Source organism: Haliotis rufescens, unplaced genomic scaffold (assembly GCF_023055435.1).
Source record: "Haliotis rufescens isolate VD_foot unplaced genomic scaffold, xgHalRufe1.0.p SCAF_2, whole genome shotgun sequence".
In the NCBI taxonomy this organism is placed as follows: domain Eukaryota; kingdom Metazoa; phylum Mollusca; class Gastropoda; order Lepetellida; family Haliotidae; genus Haliotis; species Haliotis rufescens.
In genome coordinates this window covers 37,226,383-37,253,578 of record NW_025963890.1, presented here as the reverse complement: position 1 = coordinate 37,253,578, position 27,196 = coordinate 37,226,383, and the positions used below count along the sequence as shown (strand labels likewise).

The 27,196-nt window shown below is 40.2% G+C and overlaps 1 protein-coding gene across 2 annotated transcripts; it reads left to right on the top strand.

Annotated features, from left to right (window-relative positions):
- Positions 1 to 3,321: 3,321 nt before the first annotated feature.
- Positions 3,322 to 25,686, top strand: LOC124111771 (mitogen-activated protein kinase 15-like). 2 transcript variants are annotated; one of them, XM_046471579.2, is made up of 13 exons: positions 3,322 to 3,465; positions 10,521 to 10,619; positions 12,345 to 12,465; positions 12,727 to 12,857; positions 13,616 to 13,782; positions 14,703 to 14,842; positions 15,343 to 15,400; positions 16,125 to 16,259; positions 16,953 to 17,058; positions 17,889 to 18,123; positions 18,675 to 18,781; positions 19,698 to 19,865; positions 21,663 to 25,686. In XM_046471579.2, exons 1-13 carry the CDS (start codon positions 3,400 to 3,402, stop codon positions 21,849 to 21,851), a joined length of 1,722 nt encoding a protein of 573 aa, XP_046327535.1. In that variant the 5' UTR covers positions 3,322 to 3,399; the 3' UTR covers positions 21,852 to 25,686. The 2 variants fall into 2 exon arrangements, with proteins under 2 accessions (XP_046327535.1, XP_046327534.1); XM_046471578.2 differs by having other exon boundaries at positions 19,677 to 19,865.
- The last annotated feature ends 1,510 nt before the right edge of the window (positions 25,687 to 27,196 follow it).

The window sequence follows — 27,196 nt, the reverse complement described above, 5'->3', positions numbered from 1 at the left end:
GGGCTTCACACATTGTACCCATGTCGGGAATCGAACCCGGGTCTCCGACGTGACGAGTGAACGTTTTAACCACTAGGCTACCCGACCGCCCTATTGCATAGAACGTTGCCTTATTGGTCCAGACGCGATTATTTCCAGGCTTCCCTGGTATTGGCTGTTATGGCTGTGTGCGGCGTTAAAGAATCTTCACTCAGTCACTCAATAAGCTGTGAGTATTTATGTGTCTACGGTTTAATAGACGTCTGTATCCCTAAAACATCAAGGTTTAACGGCGAAAGTCGATCGTTAGAAAGTCATGCATGGAGCGGTGGGGTGGCCAAGTTGTTTAAACATTCGCTCGTCCCATTGGTTCAATGTGTGAATACCTTTTCTTATGTCCCCCGCCGTTATATTGCTGGAATATAGCAAAACCATATTCACTCACTCTGTATGGAGCAGGTAACAAGGATTGTGTTTGTCGTTTAATGCCACACTCTACACTATTCAAGCTATATATGACGGCAACATGTATATTCATGTCTTGACCAGACAATCTTGTGATTGACATCATGAGCAACCTCCCATACCGTCAGGGTAGGATGATGCCACACATGTAATCAACCGAGTCTGACCACCGCATCCTCGTACAATGTACTGTACGCTAGGGGTAGTGGCAACACTGTAAAGACCTGTAAATACTGTTGGTCCCAAGGCTGAGACCCGTGAAGATCCGCTTTAGAATAGGTCTTCATGCTTGCTGTAAAAGGTGACTATGCTTGTCGTAAGAGGCGACTAACGGGATCGGGTGGTCAGGCTCACTGACTTGGTTGATGCATGTCATCGATCCCAATTGCGTGGATAGATGCTCATGATATCAATCACTGGATTGTCTGGTCCAGACTGGATTGTTTACAGACCGCCGTCATATAGCTGGAATATTGCTGAGTGCGGCGTTAAACAACAAACCACCCAACCAACCAACCCAAGGCTGAATAACAACCCAGTCAAACGATCTCGGCACCTTGGGCTTGCTGGTCTGGCACTTTTGACTGCTTGCCCACTCCGTCCCCATCCCTCATGAACGTTTTAAAACAATTCTGCTCTTAAATTGTATAATTCTGAGCATGTTAATGACTAAGGCCCCTGTTCTATTCTATTTCTTAATGCAGAAGTATTCAGACATAGATTACCAAGTAATCTGAGGAAGCAGTAATTGTGATAAATAATATGTGGAGTGCATCCTAAACCTGTCCAAGCCATGCTGCACCAGAATATGCCACTGGATACATAGAGTTCCATAGAAAACAATACATAACTAAACTTTAAGATAGATAATGTGAGGTGAAATGGGGTTTAGCTTCGCATAAAGATTAACGCCCTTATGTAGCGACCTGCATGCGTGCGTGTGTGTGCTTGTACTAGTCCAGAATAATGCCAGTTTTATAGTGTAATCCCAAGAGCGCCAGGCAGGGTAACAAGAAGTACCAAACGAGTTAACATTTTTTATATGTGCATTGTGTGTCAAGGCTCTCCTATAAAAACAAAACAAGAGCGAAGCCACTCACACACTGCATTCTATGAAACCAACCATGCCACCTCGATACGGTTGTATGAAGTGTCAGACCGACAGTCACAGTTACCTGTACTGCCCTGAAGTGACATGTACCGAGTGTCAAGGAAGACGAACCTGCAAAACCTCAACAACCACGTGGGGTGCACGGGTGGCCGAGTCGTCTAAGGCATCAAAATTCGCTGTGAAGAGTTGCGTCTCTTGGGCATGCCAGAAACCTATGCTCGGTTTGAATCCCGGTTCGACCCGATTATGTTTCTAGGTTTGTTACCACCATACCCGAGCTCGTGGGTATCACCGAAGTGGTAAACGTCTGAGGCCTGCATCAATTCGAGCTTTTGTCTCACATTCAGCTGAAATGCTGTGATTTTACTGGAATTCTGTTCAAAGCGACATTAAGTCCAACTCCCTCTTTTGGTATGACGCGACCGAGGATCGAACCACCGACCTTCCACTATCCGGGCAGACGATATATCCACTAGACCACGGAGGCGGTCTTCTTTAAGATAGAAGGAGGCAGCTTGGTTTGACGATGCTTTGGGTAATAGTAAGTTATATCACGACGTATCAGCGAAATGTAACAGAAAAGCTCAAAGAGAAACAGGTCTTAGGCATTTACCACTTTGATGAAGACAACGGACAACGGACATGGACGTGGTGCTGACAGACAAACGATTCTGGTATTCGAACCCACGGGAAGCTGTCCCTGAAGGCACTCCAGGAGCTATGATTGCGGGTTCGAATCCCGGTTCGCCTAGATTAAGTCTCTTGGTTTGTCAGCGCCATAACCGTGCTCATGATTTTCAACAAAGTGATAAACGTCTGAGACCTGAATCACTTCTTTTCTCCTCATTAAGCTGAAATGCCGTGATATAACTGGAATAGGCCTACTGTTTAAAGCGGCGTTGGACCCAATTCACTCACTCACTCGTTCTCTATGCTGCATCGTCGCTCACATCAGCCCAAAATTCACTCACTCATAATGAAATCATTTTCTCAAAAGTTACTGGGATGATGCACAAGTAACTCAAAAATGGTATGCAATATTTAAGAAAGTGTTAGGAATAAGTGACAATGAATACAACGACAATCTATTACTACCATATCGCAATTTGCGATAGCATATATCGTAACATGCTTTAGAAAATAAACGTTGAGATTACAGTTGTTTGTTAACGCTGTGTAATTAATTCTCTGGTCACATTTATACAAATGATACTGTAATGCATGTACACTTTTAGAACTAAAACCTCTATTTGCATATTCTGATTTATACATCGATCAACATTCGTCTGTAGGCATCAAAATATCACAACACTAGATATACAGTTACATTCGGATTCTAAGATTAAAATATCCATCGTATTCCGCATTATAGGATACAAATTAAAGTACTTATCAAATATTTACAATCTTATCTGCCCCAGATGTTCTTCATCAATATTAATTAAGCGAGCGTGTGCCACACCAAGCTCCGTGTCTCAGTATTGTACCCCAGTGTTTTGAGGTCGATCGAAAGGTCATTGCTATGGTTATGCACATAAATGCACACATTTTGATGACGCGGCAAAATGTGTGTTGGACCTACTTACTTCACACCGTATTTCGTCGCCTAGAAAAATGCACATCTAAAGTAGGACACAAGTTCATTTTTTAATATAACATCCGAGATGAAAGTATATGTTATTAATCATATTTAATGCGATATTAGTGGTTTGTGCTATTTTGGTGCAGTAAATTAATGTTATGAAAGGACTATTTTTTGTACCTTCACCTCCTACTGTAATTTGTATCATGGCGACTTCCGGCATCCATGACTGTTGACGCTTCGACTCGGAATATTCGGAAATATGAATTCTGAAATAGAGCCTCACATCACAAAGAAGTATGAAATAAAGAAGAGGCTTGGAAAAGGGGTATGTAACGGGATAATTATTTTAATTGTGATTATATCAATTTGGTGTGCTATGTCTGATTTAACTATGTGTGTTATTTCAAGAGAGTCGATGTGTTCGTACTTGATCTTGCGATTGAGACCTTGGCGTTGCTTGAAACCTTGGACACTGATTAGAAACCGAGTCTGGACATCACGCCGAATTTTTAAAGTCAAGTTGTCGTTCAATTTCTTAGCCGTCACAAAAAAACATGTCTGCTGGAATGTCGTGGGATTGGGATTGACCCAAGTTGAGTGGTCCAACCGTGAGACGGCCCAGAAATCGATGGCCTCTTCACTTACAGTGTAGACCAGCAATATCTTTCATTTAATTTCTGTCACCTGAGTCATGATGACATATAAGGGGAAAAGATAACTACTAACTTCGAACGCACTGGCAATATATCTGTCATTGGCATTATGCCTTTGTGATCTGGCCAATGTCCCAGTGTCCCACTGATTTCCATATTAATCCAGATAGGTTTATCTGAGTAAAATTATTTTTCATGACTGCAACTTTTATTTTCCTGTTCTGCCATCATATTTAAGTAAGTTCATTAATTCTTCAAGGGCTCATGTCCGATTGGTGTGACCAATGAAACAATATCGGGGACCAGTTGTGCCCAAGAATTCACATGGGGGCTATTTGCTTCAGTTCTACTAGTAGTAGTAGTAGTAGGGTAGCAAAATGAATCTTATAGATCTGTCATAGATGCACAATTAATGATATGTTGCCCGGTTAGAAATATGTGATAAGTTGATGAATGTATCCGAGTGATGCCTGCTTCTTATTAAAACATGAATTATAACCACAATAACGTGAGGTAACTGTAAACCAAACTTCCTCCAAAAGAACTCATACAGGGGTAGAGACTAACATGTTTAGTCTACTAGTCCTTACAATGATAACATATAGCAAACCACTTACAAATGGCAAATGTCTATTCATCCTTATGATACCTTAACTATTGGGCAGTTTGGCAAGGACTACAGGACCATTGCCAATTTCTAACACTGACTAATACCTGTTAAATAGCTAATCAAATGTTTAATCAGCTGGTTACTGTTACTGTGTTTACAATGAAGTCTCCTTGAAATGGGGTACAGGAGCCTACAGTCATTGATAGTATATATGGTTGTTTTTCCTGGTTTAGCATGTTTAGGGGGTGGTGGTATAACCAACTGGTTAAAGTGCTCACCCATCATGACGAAGGCCCGGGTTCAATTCCCCACATGGGTACAGTGTGTGAAGCCCATTTCTCATGTACCAATGCTGTGATATTGCTAAAAGTGGCATAAAATCTCACTCACTCACCCTGGGTTATCACTGGTTTATTTTGTACATTGTCACAAATGAACTTGACATCGTTTCTTTATCATAATCAGAGCACCTTTAGAATACAGTACCACAACTTCTCATGAGGAGGATCTCTGACGTAGGTCACATGTCTCAAAGACAAGCAACCAGTTTTTGTGATAATGCATCAGACGCGAACTCGTGACTTTCAGATGGTTAGCCCGATAGCTAACCAACTGAGCTACGTTAACACTGTAAAACTGAACGGAATGGATCGAATAGGTGACGGACACTTACAAAGGTTACTGGTAGGCATGGGGTCTCGTGACTTTGGTCTACGGACGCTTACGAGTGATCCCGATGCCATTTGGCACACTCGTCCCATTCCGTCATCTACAAGTTACTGAGGGGTGAGGAATGAGCCGATATGGCGCAAACTGAAAACAGTTCCAGGTGTCAGACATCGAACTCGCAGGTACGCATGCATTACATGGTATTTAATCATTTGTCCCATGATTTTGTGACATAAAAGTGTGGTAGGGAAAACTGTAAGGATAATGTGGATCACAGTAAGGAATGAAGGAGGAATAAGCACGTGTAGTGACGCAACAAGGTTGAGTCCGCTTTTGAATCATTACTGAATAAACACAACGGATGAATATGGCTTGTCTGAATTTCGCGGACAGTTTCCAGTAGCCAAAATATTTGACACTAAACCATTTCATCCTGCTTTCTTGACTTTTTTGTGTGATGAATATTTGGAGCCGCTATAGAATCTATGATAGCCACTAAACGGGTACCTAACCCTAATGATCATAAAGAGGTGATGTGTTCAGTGTCATTATAATATACCTAATAAACTTCATCCCTGTGCATATTAATGAAAAATAATGAATAGAAAAAATAACAATATGTATATTAGTTCCCATTTATAATCATTTTATAAACCGCATTATCAGTGGTTCATATTGGGAAAGGGAGGTCACTCTAATTTCAAACGGGAGCTATCTCCGTTGTTTTCGTATTTGCGAGAAATGGCGTCACCCACGCTGCACGTTGTTGGTCCAGCTATTAAATGCCCAGCTTATCCCTAAGGTAAAACGTAAGGTAATTAAATGTTTGAATGCATTATATATTTATGTTTCCATCAGTACATCTTCTAAGATTGGTTTAGTGGTGATAACCATTTTCTAAAATGTGGGCCCACATTTTTCCCGTCATCTATGGTGATCGAAACAAGTGGGCCCACATTTGTATTTCGCCTAGCTTCGTTAGGTTGTTTCGTTAGTTCTGATAATCAATCCCTAAATGTGGGCAGACGTTCTTCCGTCATATTGATTGCAACAGGAGGGACCACATTTATTAATCGCGAAATTCTACTTAAATATTGATAATCATTTTCTCAAATGTGGGCCCACAATGTTCCCGTCATATATGGTGATCGAAACAAGTGGGCCCACATTTGTATATCGCCTAGTGGGTAGACGTTCTTCCGTCATAGTGATTGCAAAAGGAGGGACCACATTAAAAAATCGCTAGCTTCATTAGCTTTGCTTACTTATAACCATTTTCTAAAATGTGGGCCCACATTGTTCCCGTCTTATAGTGATCGAAACAGGTGGGCCCACATTTTTAAATCGCTGGGTTTCATGAGGTTGACGAAGTCATTTAGGCTATTGGGCTCACGTTTGTCATTATGTGACATTTTATATTATTATTCATATTTTGTAATATTGATGGGAAATATCTTTATAAATCATTTCGTGTGACATTAATTCCATAAAAGGCACAAAAGTCTTTGAAGTTTGAATAACTGCGTCATAGCTGACCACACTAGTTTTACAAAAATAGCTACCAAGCAAGAAACTTAAATCTACTTCAAATTAAAATTACAGAGGCAATACCACTCATTCTACCTTTTCCAGTATAACACACCAATCTAATCATAAGTGTTGGTGGCGATATAAGCCTGAACATATGTCTACACTTGAATTGATCTCGGACATGATACAAGCCTCAGACGTTTCCGAGAACTTGTTCCATAAAAGGAATAGGCCTAACTCATGAATATTAATAACCCCACGACCTAGTTTGGCGATGTTCGTAGAAGTGAGTTCTGCTGTATTGCCATCTTATTTGTACATTTTAATCCAATTATAAGTCATAATACTTATTTTAAATAGACAAATTATGAGTTCGTTATGCGGGTTTGTTTACGTAGTATATATTCTCAACAACAAGTGCGTTTAGTTTCGAATGTGGGCCCACCTCGAACTTTCGATTAGGCAAACGGAGTTAGCTCCCTTCTCGAACCACCGATAATGCGGTTTCGCCACTTGAATTAACATGATTAAGAAAAAAAGGAAATAAAAAATATGTTGAAAATAAAAGTGCTTTCATAAACGAGCACTTGTTAAAAAATGCGCTGCCACAGGCTACATTTAGTAAACAAATATACAAAACGCTCAACATCGCTGGGCTTTTGCAACGACATTGCGTGTGGAGATGAGGGGAGCTTAAGCACACTCCATGACCACTGACATCACAGGGTATTGTTTCGCCAGTGTGACTGGGAACAAAATACTGCAAAGGTCTAACTGTTACTTTTAGTTACCATCCCTTCATTCAATTCTGTTACACAATTAAAGTGGAAACAGCAAGAATATAAGAAGCAACTGTACTTGCAAAACATCCCGTCTGTAATGATTGTACAGTGATCGCTCGCTATTGCGCTCTTCGATAAAGCGCTACTTCGGTTATTACGCGCGGTAACGCATGGCTCCCAAAATTTATGTACACTTTTAATACTGAGAGTTTTACACAGACATGATTGTATTGTTGTTCGTTGTTTATTTGCACATAACGCTTCTCATTGCATAATCAACGGTTTATCGCTGAATGGAGTTCTAATAATCTGTTTGAAAATATCCGCGGCAAGTCCCGGAAATACGATTGTTCAACTAGTTAACTTTTCACACTATACATCCTTTGATCTTAGAAGCGCATGCATGCAATAAAAGAGAACCACAAGTGAAGTTTATATTCTTAATTAGTGGGCAATCCAATTTAAGGCTAAACTGTCACACAAATGTAGTTGCTGTCACAACACGGCGGTCATTCATTTCGTAATCGCGCTTTCGTAACATCGCCTGTTTTTTCCCCGTAGTTATAACAAGCGATTTCATTGGATTAAAATTTGTTTCTAATGACGCTTTCTTGCCGAAATCTGCTACAAGTTTCGTGATTGGTCAATTTTGAGCACGTGACCTCAGGCAGCCAATCAAGCTTTGATACAAAGCTCGTGTTTGATAAATTTCAGAAGTTAGCGAAAGATTTTTTGTTAAATCGTGTTATTCTGAACGTTTTAAGCAGGAAATCACGATATATATTAAAAATATGGAACTTCGCGAATGTATCGTGCTAGGTTACGAGCTGTGACAAAGATTTTTCATGCATATATTTTTGCATTAAACGTTGTGTCCGAGCCGAGAATTCAAGGCGACGAAAGCCGAGATGTCATTTGACTTACATTACACGCGATCGCACAAAACGATGGAAATAATAACTTAGATGTAAGTTTGATTACTTTTAGATATATTTTTGTTGATTTTATTTATCACTTTGTATAATATATTTAAAGATTTGCTTAAAATAGTCTATATTTTGCTCTTTGACATGTTCGATGCGGACCCGTTGTCGAAATGTGTGTCCGAGAATTTTATTTTCAATAACATCGCGGGAAATAGTGAATAATTTTTTAATTTATTGATAAAAAATGATAAATTAGAATGGAATACGTATTTCAGACATTGTGAAATATGACAGATTTAATAAATGAATGATATTACAGGTAGATCTAGGTCCATAAAAATATATACTATTTTGACGTGACGTGAGATAAACACATAGGCCTATTGATGATTTGAGATTTGCCGAGCGCGCTCCCCCGCCTCGGCTTCGGTTAAACGGCTCATCGTCTATAACGCCCACCAATTATTTGGACCCCATTGGTAGCGCAATAGCGAGCGATCACTGTATTCCTGTTTTATTATATATCAATATTAAAATTTTCAGTCAAATACAATCCCTTCTCAATATGTTCAAATAAGGCCACAGTAAAAATTTTGTTAGATTTTCATCCAAATATTTTCTTTTCTTTAAGCAGTTAAAAAACTATTCAAGGTCACTGGTGTCAGCTTAGATTAACAGTTGACAGATATGATTCATTTATTCATGTTAAAGCCTGAATGTTAGTAGCAATACATATATTGTATTCCATCAAGTAGCAAAAGAATGCAACACACATGTTGACTTTCTTGTCTTAGTGACATTGAATGATGTGAGTTGTGCATGGAGGAAAGTCTAATAATAAATTTATTGCGGCCTGACTGAGTTGCTGATTCACATTGTCAGGGGACCCAGGCTAATACCACTGGCAGCTGGTCCATACTTGATGGAAAATTGATTGTTATCTCAAGAACATTGCTGTCTGCCATGAAATACAACATTCACTCATTTGAACAATATTTATTTACATCAGTCTTAGCTCTTCTAAGAAATGTTTAAATTTCAGTTATTCATGCAATTTCACTTATTGATCGGGTGGTCAGGTAGCCTAGTGGTTAAACGCCGAAGACCCGGGATCGATTCACGACGTGGGTACAATGTGTGAAGCCCATTTCTGGTGTCCCCCGCTGTGATATTGCTGGAATATTGCTAAAAGCGGCGTAAAACCATACTCACTCACTCACTCACTTATTGATCACTTGCTGTATGCTTGTGCTTATGGGAAGTATATAAAACATTATGCCCACATGGTGAAGATACAGGTGCTAAGATACTAAATCCATATGCGCTTGTGTCATACATTCAAAATTATCCACATGTGACTTTAAAAATTACAGATATTCATAAATATGATACATTAATGGTGCACAAATATATTTACAACAGATAGTTTGATGACACTGAAATATTGTTGAGGGTAACTTAAATTCAGTGTGGTACATCACAAATATTTGTGGTATGAACATACGTCAGCCGTTGTACATGTTGTATGTGTTATCAAGTAAGTGGATAGCCATGGTACTACTCCACTTTTCATCGGTGTATTTTCTAATTTGTCAAGGTTTTTTAAGAAACAGTTATTTAATCATGTTAATGATTTTACCTACCATAAAAATGGAAAAATAAAAAACCTGAAAAGACCAAAAAAGGTTCCCCTAATGCAAACTTACCATGATTACAAGATCAACACACAGAATAAATGTAAGCAAAATGTTAAACTGCAACTCAGTGCAAGATTACAGTAGGTTGACAACGGGACAAGCTTATCTAACGTTGCACACACAACAACATATTCAGGTAACTTGTTGAAGGAAGATAAATGTCTTTTTTATACCAAGGAATAAACAAAACCTGGCTTCACATCATGTACATGTTATGTGTATTTGTGAAGTAAATGGAATTTTATGCATAAATACCATGACTTCTGAAGTATCAAAGACAGTGTACTCCAAATTTGACAGATGTTTTGAGCAGATTGTAGTCATTATTTATGGACTAGTCACAATTATGACGATCATTAGCTCAGCTTACTACACTGAAAGAATTTTTTTGACTGCAATTTTTTTCAATATTGTTAATTTCATTGAACAGACCAGGGTACACATTGACTTTGCTGTCATTTATGAAAAGATTATGTTTAAACACATTATCATGTATGTTGTTTGTCATTGCAGGCATATGGCATTGTATGGAAGGCGATTGACCGTCGCACAGGGGAGGTGGTGGCGGTCAAGAAGATTTTCGATGCATTCAGGAACCAGACAGATGCTCAGGTACATAATGTATCAGTCTGTATCATTATACTGACAACCCGTGAAGATCCGGGTAGAGAATGTGTCTTCAGCAACCCATACTTGCTGTTAGAGACAACTATGCTTGTCGTAAGAGGCGACACTAATGCCTCTATCCTGAGCATTCATGATCATGATGGTAGTGTTGTGTTAATTTCTGTAGTATGTGAGCATAACACTGATTCTTTAGTCTGTTAGTGTATTGATTCATGTGCATAACAGTCACACTGATGTAAATATCACTGAACTTACTACATATGCATTACATGGCCTACATAGTCCATATTTAAGAATAAACAAGTGAGAGCAGCTCTGTGTGGTTTATTCTCCCTGCAGTGTTTCATAATCGTACAATAAAATGTACAATGACCACAAGTGGTATATTTCTTATATGAGATATCAATATTATGTACAGCCTCTTTAAGGATGTTAATAAAATTACAAGCTTTAACATGTTTAAGATATTTACCCATATTTAAATATTGATGACTCCTCTAGAATAGACAAGTCCATTTTATGAAAGGGGGGGTCTTTCCTGCATATTCTCACAATTTTCACCTCAATTATCTGTACCTTTTTTCCCAAAACTGATTGTCATTTTTCTCCCCTTTTTTTGGATGCGATCGTTCGGCCATTGCGTTTATCTATGGGGAACAACTCACTAGACACTTCAAACAAAGAAATAACGTCGTCCAATTTATGTCATCAAGTTTTGAGCGCATGTTCGAATCTCCAGAAATGCCGTCATTATAGAACAATGTTTTCTTGTGAAATAAACCATGTATGTTCTTCATTGTTCTTTGCGATTTATCACGTAGCTATCTTATATTATGGTGTTGACATACCTCGTGGAAACGTATTGATGCTTTCTGACCTGACACACCACCTAAACATGATAAAGGATGTAATGTTTTCTCCCCATGGGGATTCTGGGGAAGAATAGTTTTCCAGCAACATTAGAGGTGAATAAACATACCTGGTGGTCAGTCTTAGTGATTCGGACAATTGCATATCATTGTATCCTGATGGTGTGGGAAGTTGAATCACTTTTTGTCCAGTTATTTACATGTTCAAGTCTTTGAAATGCATTTAGAAGTCATACACATAAGGAAGAGAATATATGGATGTCAACTTTTTTATTATGAGGAACACTACGTTTCAGAGTATATGCTCACTCCTTCATCAGGTGAATGAATGCCATGAGGCAGAGAGCATATATATGTACATGTAAGAACAACAAAAGTAATACCGGTAAGATAGAGGTGGAAACTTAACAAGGGAAGCCAACAGATAATTGGCACTGATAGGTGATTAGCAATAGATAATGGAAGCCAACACTTTACAGTAATTAGCAATTGCAGTAATTACAGTAATTCATTCATTCTCACCTGATGAAGGAGTAAGCATATACTCCGAAACGTTGTGTTCCTCATAATAAAGAAGTTGACATCCATAAATTCTCTTGCTTGTTTACATGTTGACATCATATAGCATGATATAGCTGGATATTGCTGAGTCTGGCATTTAACTGTTATACATTCCACTAAGGTCTGTTTCATATTGTTCATATACATACATACATACATACATACATACATACATACATACATACATACATACATACATACATACATACATACATACATACATACATAACACCAGTTCTATGTTATTGTGTTTGTCCTGACCTTGTGTTGTGTGTTACAGAGGACGTTCCGAGAGATCATGTTCCTCCAGGAGTTCGGGGACCATCCCAACATCATTAAGCTCCATAACGTCATCAAGGCAGAAAATGACAAGGATATCTATCTTGTCTTTGAGTTCATGGGTCAGTAAATCTTATTGTTTGAACTTATTTTTATGTGGTTTTATGCCCTGTATACAGTGACTTTGCACCTAGCAGAATAAAGTATTTGCGTGTATCCAGTGACTATGCATCTTGCAGAACGTCTTACACATGTTAAAGTATGTTGTTGTCATTTGTTTCGAGCAATTTCATACCTAGCACAATGTCTAAATTAGTTGGTTGTATGTGAAGGCCTAAAAGATAGTTGATTATATTAAAGTATTTGATTGTATTTCTTTTCAGAAACTGACCTTCACAATGTGATCAAGAGAGGCAACATTCTGAAGGATGTTCACAAACGGTACATCATGTACCAGCTGTTCAAATCTACCAAGTATCTTCACTCAGGCAATGTGATCCATCGAGATCAGAAGGTAACAAATAGTTAGTCATTCTGACACAACCTGTATCAAGGTCATTGCCATATAGGGATTCTAGGTTTGAATGGGTCCCCGGTACCTCATGCTTGTAAGAGGCTCTGTGACAAGTTTTGTGTCATTGTCCCCTTATGGCATGGTTCCTTGTTCATGCTTTCAGTCATTGGTTTGCCTGGTCTAGACTCCACTATCTAAAAGTCCCCGAAATAGTGCTGACTATAACGTGGTCCCTTATTATGTCATTGGTCACTGAAAACAGTTAACAACCCTTCATATCTGAGCAATAAAGTTTCTGAAAAAGTAAAGTTTGTTTGTTTGTTGTTTGACGCCGCACTCAGCAATATTCCTGCTATTTGACGACGGTGTGGTCGGACCGGACAATCCAGGGATTGACATCATGAGCATTGGTCTAAGTAATTGGGATATGATGACATGTATCAACCACCCGATCCCATTGGTCGCCTCTTAAGACAAGCATTAGCGTCTTTACTGACAAACATGGGCTGCTGAAGACCTATTCTTACCTGACTCTTCACAGGTCTGAATCATTAGTAATTAACTCACTTTGTAAAATTGGTCATGTACCAATATGTCTTGGAACCTGTGATTTTCATTCAAAGCCACTATTGATTTGTTTGTTCATATTATTATCATGAATATGTGGCCCACACCAGCTGCACACAGTAAAGTTGCATGTCCCTATTGTACCCCGCTGTTTGAGCATGTTGAGATTATCAGTTTCTCTATCCCTGCAGCCTTCCAACATTCTGCTGGACAGTGAGTGTGTGGTCAAGCTGTGTGACTTTGGTCTTGCACGGTCACTCACACAGATCGGCATGGATGAAACAGGGGACCCCAATCTGACAGAGTACGTGGCCACACGCTGGTACAGAGCCCCTGAGATCCTGCTTGCATCACACAGGTAAACCAACTGTTTTATCACCATGGTAACATGAAATGTGGCTTTTGCAGCTTGCAAGATGTCGTCTTTTGTAAGTTTCTGATATACAGGTCCTGTAGTCACCTGTATTACCTTGTATGTCTCCTGTATGACCCCTGTGTGTCTCATGTATGACCCATGTATGTCTCCTGTATGACCTGTGTATTTCACGTGTATGCTTCCTATGTCCATGATGTCACCTATATCATGTCCATGTTTCATGTATGTCTGCTCTATGACCTCTGTATGTCTCCTGTCTGACCCCTGTTTGTCTCCTGTATGACCTGTGTATGTCTCCTGTATGTCTGCTGTATGACCTGTGTATTTCACTTATATGCTTCTAGGTCCACGATGTCCATGATGTCACCTGTATCATGTCACTGGTTTCTGTATGTCTGCTGTATGTCTCCTGTATGCCCCCTATGTCTCATGTATGTCCCCTGTATGTCTCATGTATTACCCCTATGTCTCCTGTATGTCCCCTGTTTCTTGTATGACCCCTGTGTCTCCTGTATGACCCCGGTATGTCTCTTGTATGTCCCCTGTATGTCCCCTGCATGTCTCCCATATGACCCCTATGTCTCATGTATGTCCCCTGTTTCTTGTATGACTCTTATATGACTCCTGTATGACCCCTGTGTGTCTCCTGTATGTCCCCTGTATGACCCCTATGTCTCATATATGTCCCCTGTATGATCCCTGTATGTCTCCTGTATGACCTGTGTTTGTCTCCTGTAAGACCCCTGTATGTCCCCTGTGTCTCCTGTATGATGTCTGTATGACCCCTCTATGTCTCCTGTATGACCTGTGTATTTCACTTGTATGCTCCCTATGTCCATGATGTCACCTGTATTATGTCCATGTTTCCTGTATGTCTGCTGTATGTCTCCTGTATGTTTCAGGTACACCAAGGGTGTGGACATGTGGAGTCTGGGCTGTATCCTGGGGGAGATGTTGATAAACAAGCCTCTGTTTCCAGGGTCGTCCACCATCAACCAGATCGAGAGGATCATGGCCTCTATCCCTGCACCCTCAAGGGGAGGTAAGTAGTGTTGCCAGTCGTCAGCAAACACCTTTATAATTCCTACTTATTTACATTTAAGTACTTATTGTATAATCAAAAGACACTTGTATTCAACAAGGTTTTGAAAATATAGTTTCAACATGGGGACTGTAAACAAAAGCACGAGGGTACCAGTGGTCATGGCAAGCATTGACTACAAGCGGTCATTGAATTTGCTAAAAGAAATATTAGTGATCTAACATTTACCTTTACCAGGTCACCATTTTTCTGCAACTTTCTGCATCTGACAAGGTGTCAATGGTTGTTGACTAGGATGTTTACATCACGTGACAGCCAAATGCTAGCAAGGTCAACAGGCCAAACTGGCTACGGGTCACCTCATTGGGCTGTTTTCAGCAGAAATGTTTGATTGTGTTCAGAGTGCATGTACTTGTGTGACATTGATGACAGGCAGGACTCCAGCCAGGAGGTGAGATACACATGCTGGTGTAGTAATGCTTCTCATGTTATCCTTCCAGACATCGAGAGCATCAAGTCCGCCTACGGGTCGTCTGTGTTAGAGAAAGCTGCTATGAGGTGAGGCTACACTTAGTTCTGGGAATATAACACTGTGTCTCAGATCTCAAACAACTTCCTGCTTTCAGCATTGTTTAGATTTTTCTGGATGAAGTAATCCTGATTTGAACTAGTCAAGATTCTTGAAGATTTTGTGAACAGCATATCCATTCGGAAACTGTTGTCATTGGATCCTAGCTGATAGGCCTGGGTTAGAATTGGTCTTCAGCAATCAATGCTTGTCATAAGAGGCAACTAACAGGATCAGATGGTCAGGCTCGCTGACTTGGTTGAGTCATGTAATCATATCCCAATTGCATGTATGGATGCTCATGATGTCAATCACTGGATTATGTAGTCCAGACTCAATTATTTACACACCACCATCCTATAGCTGGAATATTGAGTGTAGTGTTCAACATCAAAGAAGCAGACAAATAGTTGATATGTGCTCAGTTTCTTTATGCTACAGGAACATATCTAGATCCAAGATAATCAAATGTTCTGTTTATTCATCCTGAGGAAGATATGTTCAGTGTCCTATTAGATCCTAAATGGATGGTCTCATAGGGCCTCAGTCATCAGCCAAAATTCGTTGTGCAGAGTTGTGTCCCTTGGGTCTGTCTCAAAAGTGCTCAGTTAATCAAAAAACTCCGCAAATCATTGGCAGATACTGTTTAAGCTTCCTAGTTGTCTGCAGTTTTGTATTCTGTAATTAACTATTTCTGTGTTGCCATGGTTGCAGACCAAAAAGGAGGATAGAGGACATGTTGCCAGAAAGCCCGCCAGAGGCCATTGACCTTGTGCGTCGCCTCTTGCACTTCAACCCCGACAAGCGCATCACAGCAGATGAAGCAGTCCGCCACCCATATGTAGAAAGGTGTGTTTACAGATATATTGTGTGAAAGATCCAGGGCCCACTTGCACTTAGCGCTCAGAGGATCGTAACTCCCATACTCTAACTTAGACTAAGGTAGTTGTAGCACTAAGATCGCTTTGTGCAAGTCGGCCCAGGTCAATAGGTGGAAACAAACATCACAAACATTTGGCATTTCTTTATATCAGAAAGTTATCTAAATATGTTATCATGTCTGTAGTGATACTTACACTTGTACCATCATTTAACCTATCACCAGTGATCACAATCTGTTGTCTTGCAGTTTACCTTTGACTTGTATGCACAAATAGTTTGGTTTGCATTTTGGAGGAGAAGAAATAGTGCTTTACAGATTTTACTTGTTCCAATTTTCATTTAATCTGTAATGCTATTTTGGGAAGTCTTGTCTATTGGTACACAAACTGCCTATCCAATAACCATGCCCTAGAGTCAAAGTTTCCCCAGGAAGATTGAGGTAGTTTCCTACTCCACAACTTCTGTTGTCCAAGGATTTCAAAAACATTTTGCAGCTGTACTATGATTTCTTTGTTATTCTTTCTGAAAATCTCCTTGAGCTTGTCAAAATTTTCATAATCACCTTTCATTGGGGATGTTGGGGTATGTCTCAAAACTTCAAAAATAATTATTTGACATGGACCTTTTGAACTGCTTCTAAATGTTTGCCTTGCATCCTAGATTTCACAACACGTCAGAAGAGCTGTCGCTTAGTTATGATGTGGTCCCTCCACTTAGTGATGATGTCCAGCGCTCCGTGGATGAATATCGGAGTATGCTGTATGAGGTGAGGAGTGGGCTCTGGGAAGCACTCTATTGCTATTGCTTCTGGACTTCATCAAAGGCGACTATGCTTGTCGTAAGAGGCGACTAAGGATCAGGTGGTCAGGCTCGCTGACTTGGTTGATGCATGTCAACATATGCCAATTGTGTGGATTGATGCTCATGATATCAATCACTGGATTGTATGGTCCAGACTCTATTATTTACAGACCGCCATCATATAGCTGGACTATTGCTGAGTGCTGCGTTAAGCAACAAACAAACCAAGTAAACAAATCATTTTGTCTTAATGTGAATTACCCGTCAGTCTGACCCAGACTCGATTATTTACTAGCTGCCTTGATATAGCTGAAATATTGCTGACTGGGGCTGCAATGTTAAAATAACAAACAAACAAAAGGAACAGTACGCAGTGTATAGAGTCTGACATGGTCTAGGGAAACATTCAGTCCATGTCAATATAATATGAAACAATTGTATTCCATCATTACAGGGGGCACAGATGCCACAGTTATCTTGGGCACTGCAATTCGCTGTGCAGAGTTGTGTCTCTCGTGCACACAAGAAACCTATGATTGTGGGTTCGAATCCCGGTTCGCCCCGATTATGTTTCTAGGTTTGTCAGGACCCTACCTATGCTCATGCTCGTGGGTTTAACCAAAGGTGCAAATTGCTGAGACCTGCATCATTTCATGCTTTCCTCCCACATTAAGCTGAGACACCATGATAGAACTGCAATACTGTTCAAAGCATTGATAAACATGGAAGTTTCCAACCCAAGAAATGTGTTCAATTTTTATACAATTGCGAGACATCACATCCTGGCCATTGTAGATGATCATGCAAAAGAAAGCAGAACGTCGTCGACGCCGACGGGAAGAGTCACGGAGTGCGCAGCAGAGACAACTGCAGCAGCAGCAACAAACATTGATGGCCGCTGGAGACTCCAGCAGCAACCTCTCCCCTCCCCACCAGGATCCCGCTATGAAGGAAAACGTGTCAGGCCCCTCCCCCAAGTCTGCATCCAGGGGAGGCCTCGTTGACAACCGACACCACTCCTCCTTCACAAGTAAATATCCCAAGTCTTCACCAAATAAAGCAAATGCCTCCTATATCCTCCTACAGTAGAACATGGATATAACGAACTACAAGGGACCAGAGAAATCAGTTTGTTATATCCGTTGTTCGTTAAATACATTTTCGTCTCAGAAACGTCCACCATCTTGGATAAAACAAAACACAATACACGTAATTGCAGCATTGACTTGTTTCAGTGACACTTGACACTGAGTGAGATTTCTTAGTTCACTATACACGTCACTAATTACTGGTAGATGGGCTTGCTGGTGATCAGATATCAGTTCGCTGTATCTGTTAGTTGGCTGTAGAGAGTCCGTTATATGCGTAAATTTTATATGATATTATATAGGAGATAAATCAGGGATTTTTTAACAGTTTGATGTATCCGTTTGTTTGCTTTTTCCATGTTCATTATATTCGTGTTCTACTGTCCTATGCACACAGCATTCCAATATTAGAATAGTTTGTTTCATTTTCATTTTGTCATTTTTGTATCTGTTTGGATACTGATGTCTTACTGATGTCAAATTGCCTTTACAGATGTCGCATTTGGTCGAACAACAACCCATGAAGCTCAGCAGAAGGCCCTGATGAGGCAACGTAGTCTGGACTACCTTAATGGGCAGCAACACTCTCTCGCCTCCAATGTAAGTGCCACCTTTCTCTCTCAAACACAGTCACTAATATAAGCCTCCTGTCCCCTCTAATCTCCAGTGTAGGCTGGGGGGTCGGGTAGCCTAGTGGTTATAGCATTCGCTCGTCGCGCCAAAGACCCGGGTTCGAATCCTGACATGGGTACAATGTGCGAAGCCCATTTCCGGTGTCCCCTGCTGTGATATTGCTGGAATATTGCTAAAAGCGGCATAAAACCATACTCAAGCAATCAAGCAATCAAGCAATCAAGCAATCAATCAATCACTCCAGTGTGGGTTCTTACTCACCCCCAACCAATTTAGGTCCTCTCTCTCACCAGCAGTTTACGTCTTATCTGTCACTGTCCATGAAGTCTATCATGGATAGGGTAGGCCCTCATTCTCAGTTTTGGTCCTCTCTCTAACCACCAACTTAGTCCCTCTCTCTCAAGCGCCACAGATATAGGTCCTCTGTTTGTAAGGTTTGAAATAGTTGTTGGGAAATAATTCAGAAATTTAACCATGTTTGGGAAGGGTTCAAAATTTTTATGTCATTTTGAGGGTAGTGGTGCATCCAACAAATATTTCCATGAGATTTACACTTCAGGTCAATACATAACAGCTGTAATCATCATTCTTCTATGATAGTGAACAGAATCAAAGGCACTGGTAAAACAAGGTGAAATTCTAGAAAAATCATGCCAGTTCAACAATCCCTCCCTTTGTGTTGGGGTTGGTGAAACTTCTTATGCACTGGTCCTATGATTTGTGTGTTTTCCTTTCTGAAAAAGTCAACATTTTCAGAGTAACATTTTAGGGTTCCTAAGGATGTGTTACCTGAAATAATTTGTTTTAAATGATAAAGCCTAAGGCAAAGATTGGAGTTATATTAATTATGATGTTTGTACAGGACCCATATCCTCCAATCCAGCAAAACCAGAAGAACCGCCAAGCATCAGCCCCAGCAGTGACCCGGGGTCAAGGCCGCCCAATATCTGGTGCCTACAGAAACCCTGTGATAACCCGGGGTGGGGAGGAGCGTCAGGGGTCTGGGGGTGGCGGTGGCGGTGGCGGTTTGACCGTCACAAGCTCACGAATGGTAAGAATTTGTTCTATTTTGTCAAGTCGTAAATGTAGGAAAGCAAATCATCAATTTATGATTGAATCAAAAATTGTTATATCTTACTTTATCCTGTTTACCAGAAATTGAGGAGTAAGTTAGCTTGGCTTTAACTGTGTAGTGTGACATCCATTTCCCATGCCAGATTGGACCTGATTATGGCCCATGGTTTCTCAGAAACATGTAAGTGCTTGTGGGTTTCTCACCAAACTGCTAAGCGTCCACATGTGTATAGTCTGGACGGTAATTTAAGGTACCGACGTTTACGACGAGCATTCATTGAAACAGCCATATGGCCATATGGCCCTGTGACGCAGGGGTAGCATTATGCAGATGGCTGTTACAATAAATGCTCGTTCCACCCGTGACGAACAGGTCTGGTTGTTGATGAAATATATTGATAGCTAAATAGACAGATTTTTTATTCATGCACTGATTGTCTTTAAATGTAATATCCAGTTATGTATGACTGTTTAATAATCTCATACCAACTTTGACTGGAGTAGGTCCGATAGTTTTTCAGATATTGTAGTAAACGTCGGTACCTTAAATTACCTTCCAGACTATACAATGTGTGAAGCCAATTGCTAGAATGTTCAGTGCTGAAACTTAAGGGGTCCTGGGATCCTTGAGGTCTTCTCCTAACAAATGCCTAAGGCATTTGAATCTGGGGATACACTTGATGTTAAACCTTTCACATAGGGATAACTACCCTTTGATTTTCATGTTTAATTTCGATCACTGATGCTGCTAAAAGCACACACCACAAAGCAGCATTAAAAACAACTCTCTTACAGAAATGAAGCTTGAGACTTGAGAATCAGCAAGTGAATAGTGGAACGGTTTCCTTTTTCTGTCAACAAAACCATATTGTTGTATTCAAGTGTTGGCCGGATGCTTATATGATTCTTCAATACAACAAATTCTATTCCAAACTCAAAATGGCTGCCACAAGAATGTGTTGAATGAGCTGATTGTTGATTGAATCACCCCTAAAATATTACAACATCTCTGGTAAATGTTGTGTACAGATTCGTATTTTGAATGATTCTTTTTTGCCAATTGAATGATGATGGCATCTATTTATCAAACGATTACTTTGAAGTTTCTCTCTTGCACTCTACTGAAATTGTGGAATCAATGGACATTCTTTGAATTGGAATTTGAGATTAAGTTTTAGATTGTTTTTTGTGAAAAGGGAATTAAGCAGGTATCATAAATCAATATGTTATCAAAATAATGCATAATAGATGAAAGCCAATGCTTACCTCATTTATCATAACTTCTGCAAGGATTCAAGATGATGGTTACATGGTCGAGAGAAATTCTGAGCTAAGTGAGAGATAAGGACGATGGAAACAAATGATGGTGAATGGATCTAGTATATTTATCAAACTTGAATGCAGATATAATACACTGGAGTATCAAGGATGTTGACAATATAAAAATGTTATTTTCAAAAGGGGGCCATGACCCTATGACCCCACCACACCACACCCCATACACACACCCCACACCTACCCACAAACACACCCACAAACCCCTCCACCCCACAATCCCCTGGATCTGCCACCCACTGTGATCATACTTTAATAACTTTGTCTTAAGGCTCAATGACTTAAGTTGCTTGCATGTCCTCGTACACAGACAGTTGCTCATAATATCAATCACTGGTTTGTATGGTCCAAACTCAATTATTTACAGGTCTACATCAATATTTCTGATTTTTGCATTAAACGACAAACAACAAACTGATCTATCTGACTTTGTACCCAGGTCCCCGGACAGCGGCCCTCGTCAGCATCCAACCCCCGCCCCAAGCCTGTGTATGGACGCAAGCAGTTCAGTAATGCCGTCAATAACCCATCTACAGGAGCACACAAAGCTAGCTTCGGCAGTTACACACAGTCATTCGGAACCATAAGTGCCAGTGGGCTGGCAGCCATTCAGAGTAAAAAGACTTGAGTGTCTGAGACGCTGTGTGTACATAGATGGAGCCAGCAGGGAGCCAGAGATGGAGTCAGTGAGGGAGCAAGCAGGCAAAGGAGTCGACTCAGACTGCAACCTTTGTACATAGGAAGATCATCATGTTCACTGTGTGTTGTTCAGCAGAGCACCATCTGAAGCTTACTGATGCCAGGATATCACTTGTATTTGTACATAATGTGGTGAGGCAAGGGGACACCTACTGTCATGTGTGTGACTATTTACACTGAAACCTGACCAAACCTCAGTTACACGTCTGACCAGAGACCTGGCTGTGATCTAAAATTGGTTCTGTTGCCAAGGAATTGGTTCGATTGCCAGGGAACCTTTTTAAACGCATCATTCCTTTCGAAAGCATACCATGAAATACATGTTTTTATTTATTCATTGATTCATTTGGTGTTGAGTTGTTTTTAGTCTCATTAAGTTTTAAGTAAGGTTTACTGTTTTACAAGGAATAGTGACGTCCTGATTCCTAGATATCTGCAGGGATGTCACCCTGTCGCCAGTCATCATCTGCATGTGTCACCAACAGGGGCACCACCAGTCACTGTCAGCATGTTACCAACCGTTGCAACATTCACAGTCACTGACTAAAATATTTATTCCTGTGTTGCATTTGAGTCTGATTACATTCCAGCTGTACAGATGATGATAGTGTCCTGGACATGTGCTTGTATGTCTGTGTATTGAATGTGTTGGACCACAAGCCAATAATTTGTCTTCGCTGGTGTGAGACAAGGTTTAGGAACAGTATTACTATTGTCTTGACTTTTATTAACATCTCTCAGGCCGAAAGGCTGAGGGAAGGTATATGGAAGCACATGATCACAATATCTGTATATATAATGTATTTTGTGGCTGTGCCCTGTATGTGAATTTAATGGCACGTGCCCACAAAGCACTGTATGTATAATGTATTATATGGCAGTGCCCTGTTTGTCAATGTAATGGCATATGCCCACAAAGCTCTGTGTATATAATGTATTTTGTAGCAGGTGCCCCATATGTGAATGTAATGTAACCTGCCCACAAAGACCAATGTATGTCGTTGCATGGGCCCACAAAGATCTGTTTATGTAGTATAACAAAAAGCACACATCTATCGGCCAAACGTGTAAACAAATGATTATAGGTGTGTTGTGTGTCAAGTTAGCGGTACCTGCAAAACCTCAACAACCTTCTTGAGGGCACGGGATCCTCAGGTGTCTAAGTCACCGTAATTTGTTGTGCAGAGTTACGTCCCTTTGGCTTGCCAGAAATCTATAATTGTGGGTTCGAATCCTCATTTGCCCTGATTATGTTTCTAGGTTTGTCAGCACCATACCTGCGGTCGAGGATTTTAACAAAGTGATAAACGTCTGATACCTGCATCACTTCAGGCTTTCCTCTGACATGAGCTGACATCTGGTGATATAACTGGAATACTGTAAGCAGCGTTAAACCCAATACGCTCACTCATTCTACAACCATGTGATAACATTGCTGAACAGGCTCCTGCTCCTGGGGACTATTGGTCTTAAGCACGGAAGGTGACAGTCATTCGTCCGATACAGAAAAGGAAGGCAACTTATCCAACAGCATTTTTAATTTTCCAAAAAACTAAAACATGTACCACTTTTTTTATGTATACTTCAACTGGACGACAACATCTGACTGTGTTGCATCACCATATAGTATTTATGATGATGTTCATGATAGTGTCAGTCATATGAATCCAATAGAACCTGGGTACCTGCTAGTTCAGTTTATTCAAATCAACATGGCATTGGTGAAATAGAAGAACAAGAACATATTGAGCAAGTTTGTTTCAATAGTATGTGTCTGGCTGTTTGGCATTGTGAATTGGTCAAATGTTTAACTGAAAGAAACAAACCTATGGATGCCAGGGAATTGGCTGTGGTGAAAATTAAGTTCAGCCCGTGAAGAGCAAGAACATATGGGGAAGGCTACCAGTAAAGGGCCACCTGGTCGGTATTGACTGGATTCATAATCAACAATGTCATCCCTCCAAAATAACCAAAATATTGAACTGAATAGCTTTGAAACAGATGATGTTCTGCCTTGATGATGTTCAATTAATTGTTCAATTTATAACTCCTAAATTTTGATCAACCATGTGGTCCCTTTGCTAGTAGCCTTCTCTATATGGATCAATTTTTTTACAAATGTGTCTGGCTTTTTGGCATTGTGAAGTTGATAGAATGTTTAACGGAAAGTAATGAAATTCAGGTTGCCAGGCAGCTGTAGAATATTTTTATGCCATTAGTTAGCGTTGATGTAGCATATCACTTGTCAGTGGATAATATACAGTATATAATGAGTAGATGCTACCAGACATTGTTAGGCTGCTTCATGTAGAGACATTCACAAAGTATTATGGGAGGACAAGAAGGTGGGACATTCCAAAGAGAAGGGTGAGCTGCAGTACCTAGGCACTTTTTGTTCAAATATGTATGAAGTGTTTGTTATGTGTGTTCTGTGTGTGCATCACTGTCCTGGCACTGGTTTGTGTAACCGGTGACTTTCATGTTACTGCAACCATTGGTCCATTGACACTGGAGTAGCAGTGACCTCCAACATTGATGTCACGGTGACCATTGATGTAGTAGTTGATGTTACCATTTACAACCTGGTTGCTGTTGCTGTTACCATTGACATCACTGGTTGCTGTTGCTGTTACCATTGACATCACTGGTCCATTGACATCAGAGTAGCAGTGACCACCAACATTGATGTCACGGTGACCATTGATGTAGTAGTTGATGTTACCATTTACAACCCGGTCGCTGTTGCTGTTACCATTGACTTCACTGGTTGCTGTTGCTGTTACCATTGACATAACTGGTTGCTGTTACCATTGACATCACTGGTTGCTGTTGCTGTTACCATTGACATCACTGGTTGCTGTTGCTGTTACCATTGACATCACTGGTCCATTGACATCAGAGTAGCAGTGACTACCAACATTGATGTCACGGTGACCATTGATGTAGTAGTTGATGTTACCATTTACAACCCGGTTGCTGTTGCTGTTACCATTGACTTCACTGGTTGCTGTTGCTGTTACCATTGACATCACTGGTTGCTGTTACCATTGACATCACTGGTTGCTGTTGCTGTTACCATTGACATCACTGGTTGCTGTTGCTGTTACCATTGACATCACTGGTCCATTGACATCAGAGTAGCAGTGACCACCAACATTGGTGTCACGGTGACCATTGATGTAGTAGTTGATGTTACCATTTACAACCCGGTCGTTGTTGCTGTTACCATTGACATCACTGGTTGCTGTTGCTGTTACCATTGACATCACTGGTTGCTGTTGCTGTTACCATTGACATCACTGGTTGCTGTTGCTGTTACCATTGAAATCACTGGTCCATTGGCACCGGAGTATCAGTGAACACCAACATTGATGTCACTGCCCATTGACGTAGTTGCTGTTACCATTGACATACTGGTCAATTCACACTTGGTAGCTGTGAACACTGACATTGCAGTCATTGTGACCATTGACAATGTTATTACTGTTACTAATGACCATGTATTCTATGACTTGCTGTCAATATTTACACTCGTGTCCTTCACTGATAGTGTTTTCTGTCAGAACTGGGTGCAGGTTGTCCGAGCCATGTGTTTTTGTGTATGACTGTGATAGATACCGTCCACTTTTTCATCATATATAATATATACATTTTTTGTTAAACATTTTAGTTGCATAACATTGTAAGATTACGATTCACATTTACCATCGGTACATGTTATTTATGATCTGGTCTCATCAAGAAATAAAATAATCAAAGCTGAATGGTGTTTATCCTAATGTCCATGTGTGCTCATCCCTGGGTTGGTTTTAACCATGAAAACGTCTGTGTAATGATTTCCTTCACAAAAATAGCTGAACATATGTATTTATATTCTTGATTCATATGTCACAGGTGACAAACATCTGAATTACTGCTGCAGAACATGTTAGTTAAAAATACAACCCTAGTTCCACCCTCTACCTTTCCGACTGCCTGCCTGGAGGGTCTGAAGGAGGAGTGGGAAGTAATTGAATCGATCCCCTGTCCACCTCATACCAAAAGTCTGGGGGCATCTCAGAGGATAACCCTATAAAACCTAGACTGAACTAGTACAAGCCACCATGTTACAGGCATGTTGCTTAAAACAGTTAAATACTTTTAAGAGGATGTTAACAATAAACCAAACAAAACATTTTCCATTTTCAAGTGTTTATGGACCGTATCATATAGTAACGACAACAGGTGTTTGCAAAGGTGAGCATATCCTGCTTCACCCATCACAAATAAATGCAAGTCAAGTCAAGTGTTCACCTGAACAAACACGGGAACTGTGGTACAAAGTCACCTTAACTCATGTCATATGACAATTATTACATCCACCTGTAAAAAAACGTATTTTCATTGCATACATTCTAAAGTGCTTTATGCGACGTTAAGTCAAATTTATCCCATTTACAAACAGTATATGTTCGTGAGGTAATCTTAAATTATGGTATGTTCTTCAAAAAGACCTTATACAATGATATAAACAAGCCAAAATACGTAACTGCGTCATATAAAGTGTAAATTTTATGTTATTGAAAATAACGTAATGCTTGGTCATTCGTCTGATCAATGTCTTATCATAACAAATTAAGTGACATAACCGATATCTGGTAACGGGAGACAGCGACACGCCCTTAAAGAAGGATGTGTAACAACTCAAATAAGTGTCAAAATCGGACGTGACCACCATTTGCGTTGATACAGGCGAGGCAGCGGCAGGGCTAGTCTGTCTTACAGACCCTGATACAAATATATCAAACACAGCCCATACAAGTCTATAATGTTTGTTTAGCAAGTCTAGATTTCTGCAGTATCAGGTCTTGGCTCCTCTTTATTATTTTATATAAAAATATAATTTAACAACTGTTTTTTTCTGTTCGATATGTTCATTTCAGAGACTAGATGTTAGTCTACGGCAGGGCATTGAAGACAGCCGAGAGCATGTTGTTACAAATGTCAAACAAAGATTGACCCAACTGACCTAGCATTACCGACTGGTTCTGGTCCTGTTGTACGCGTCGTTCCATCTTTTCCCAGACATGTTATCACGGGGAATACCGTTATACTTCCACCCCCTGAACTGACGACGTTCAGTGACACAAGAGTAGCAAAATAATTCTCCTGGACTACTGTAGACCCTTGCACGTCCATCAGAGCTGTCCATATAAAACCTTGACTTATCTGTGAACAGCATATTGTCCCAGTCTTGTCTTCTGTACCTCAGATGCTGTCCATACCAAGCTACGT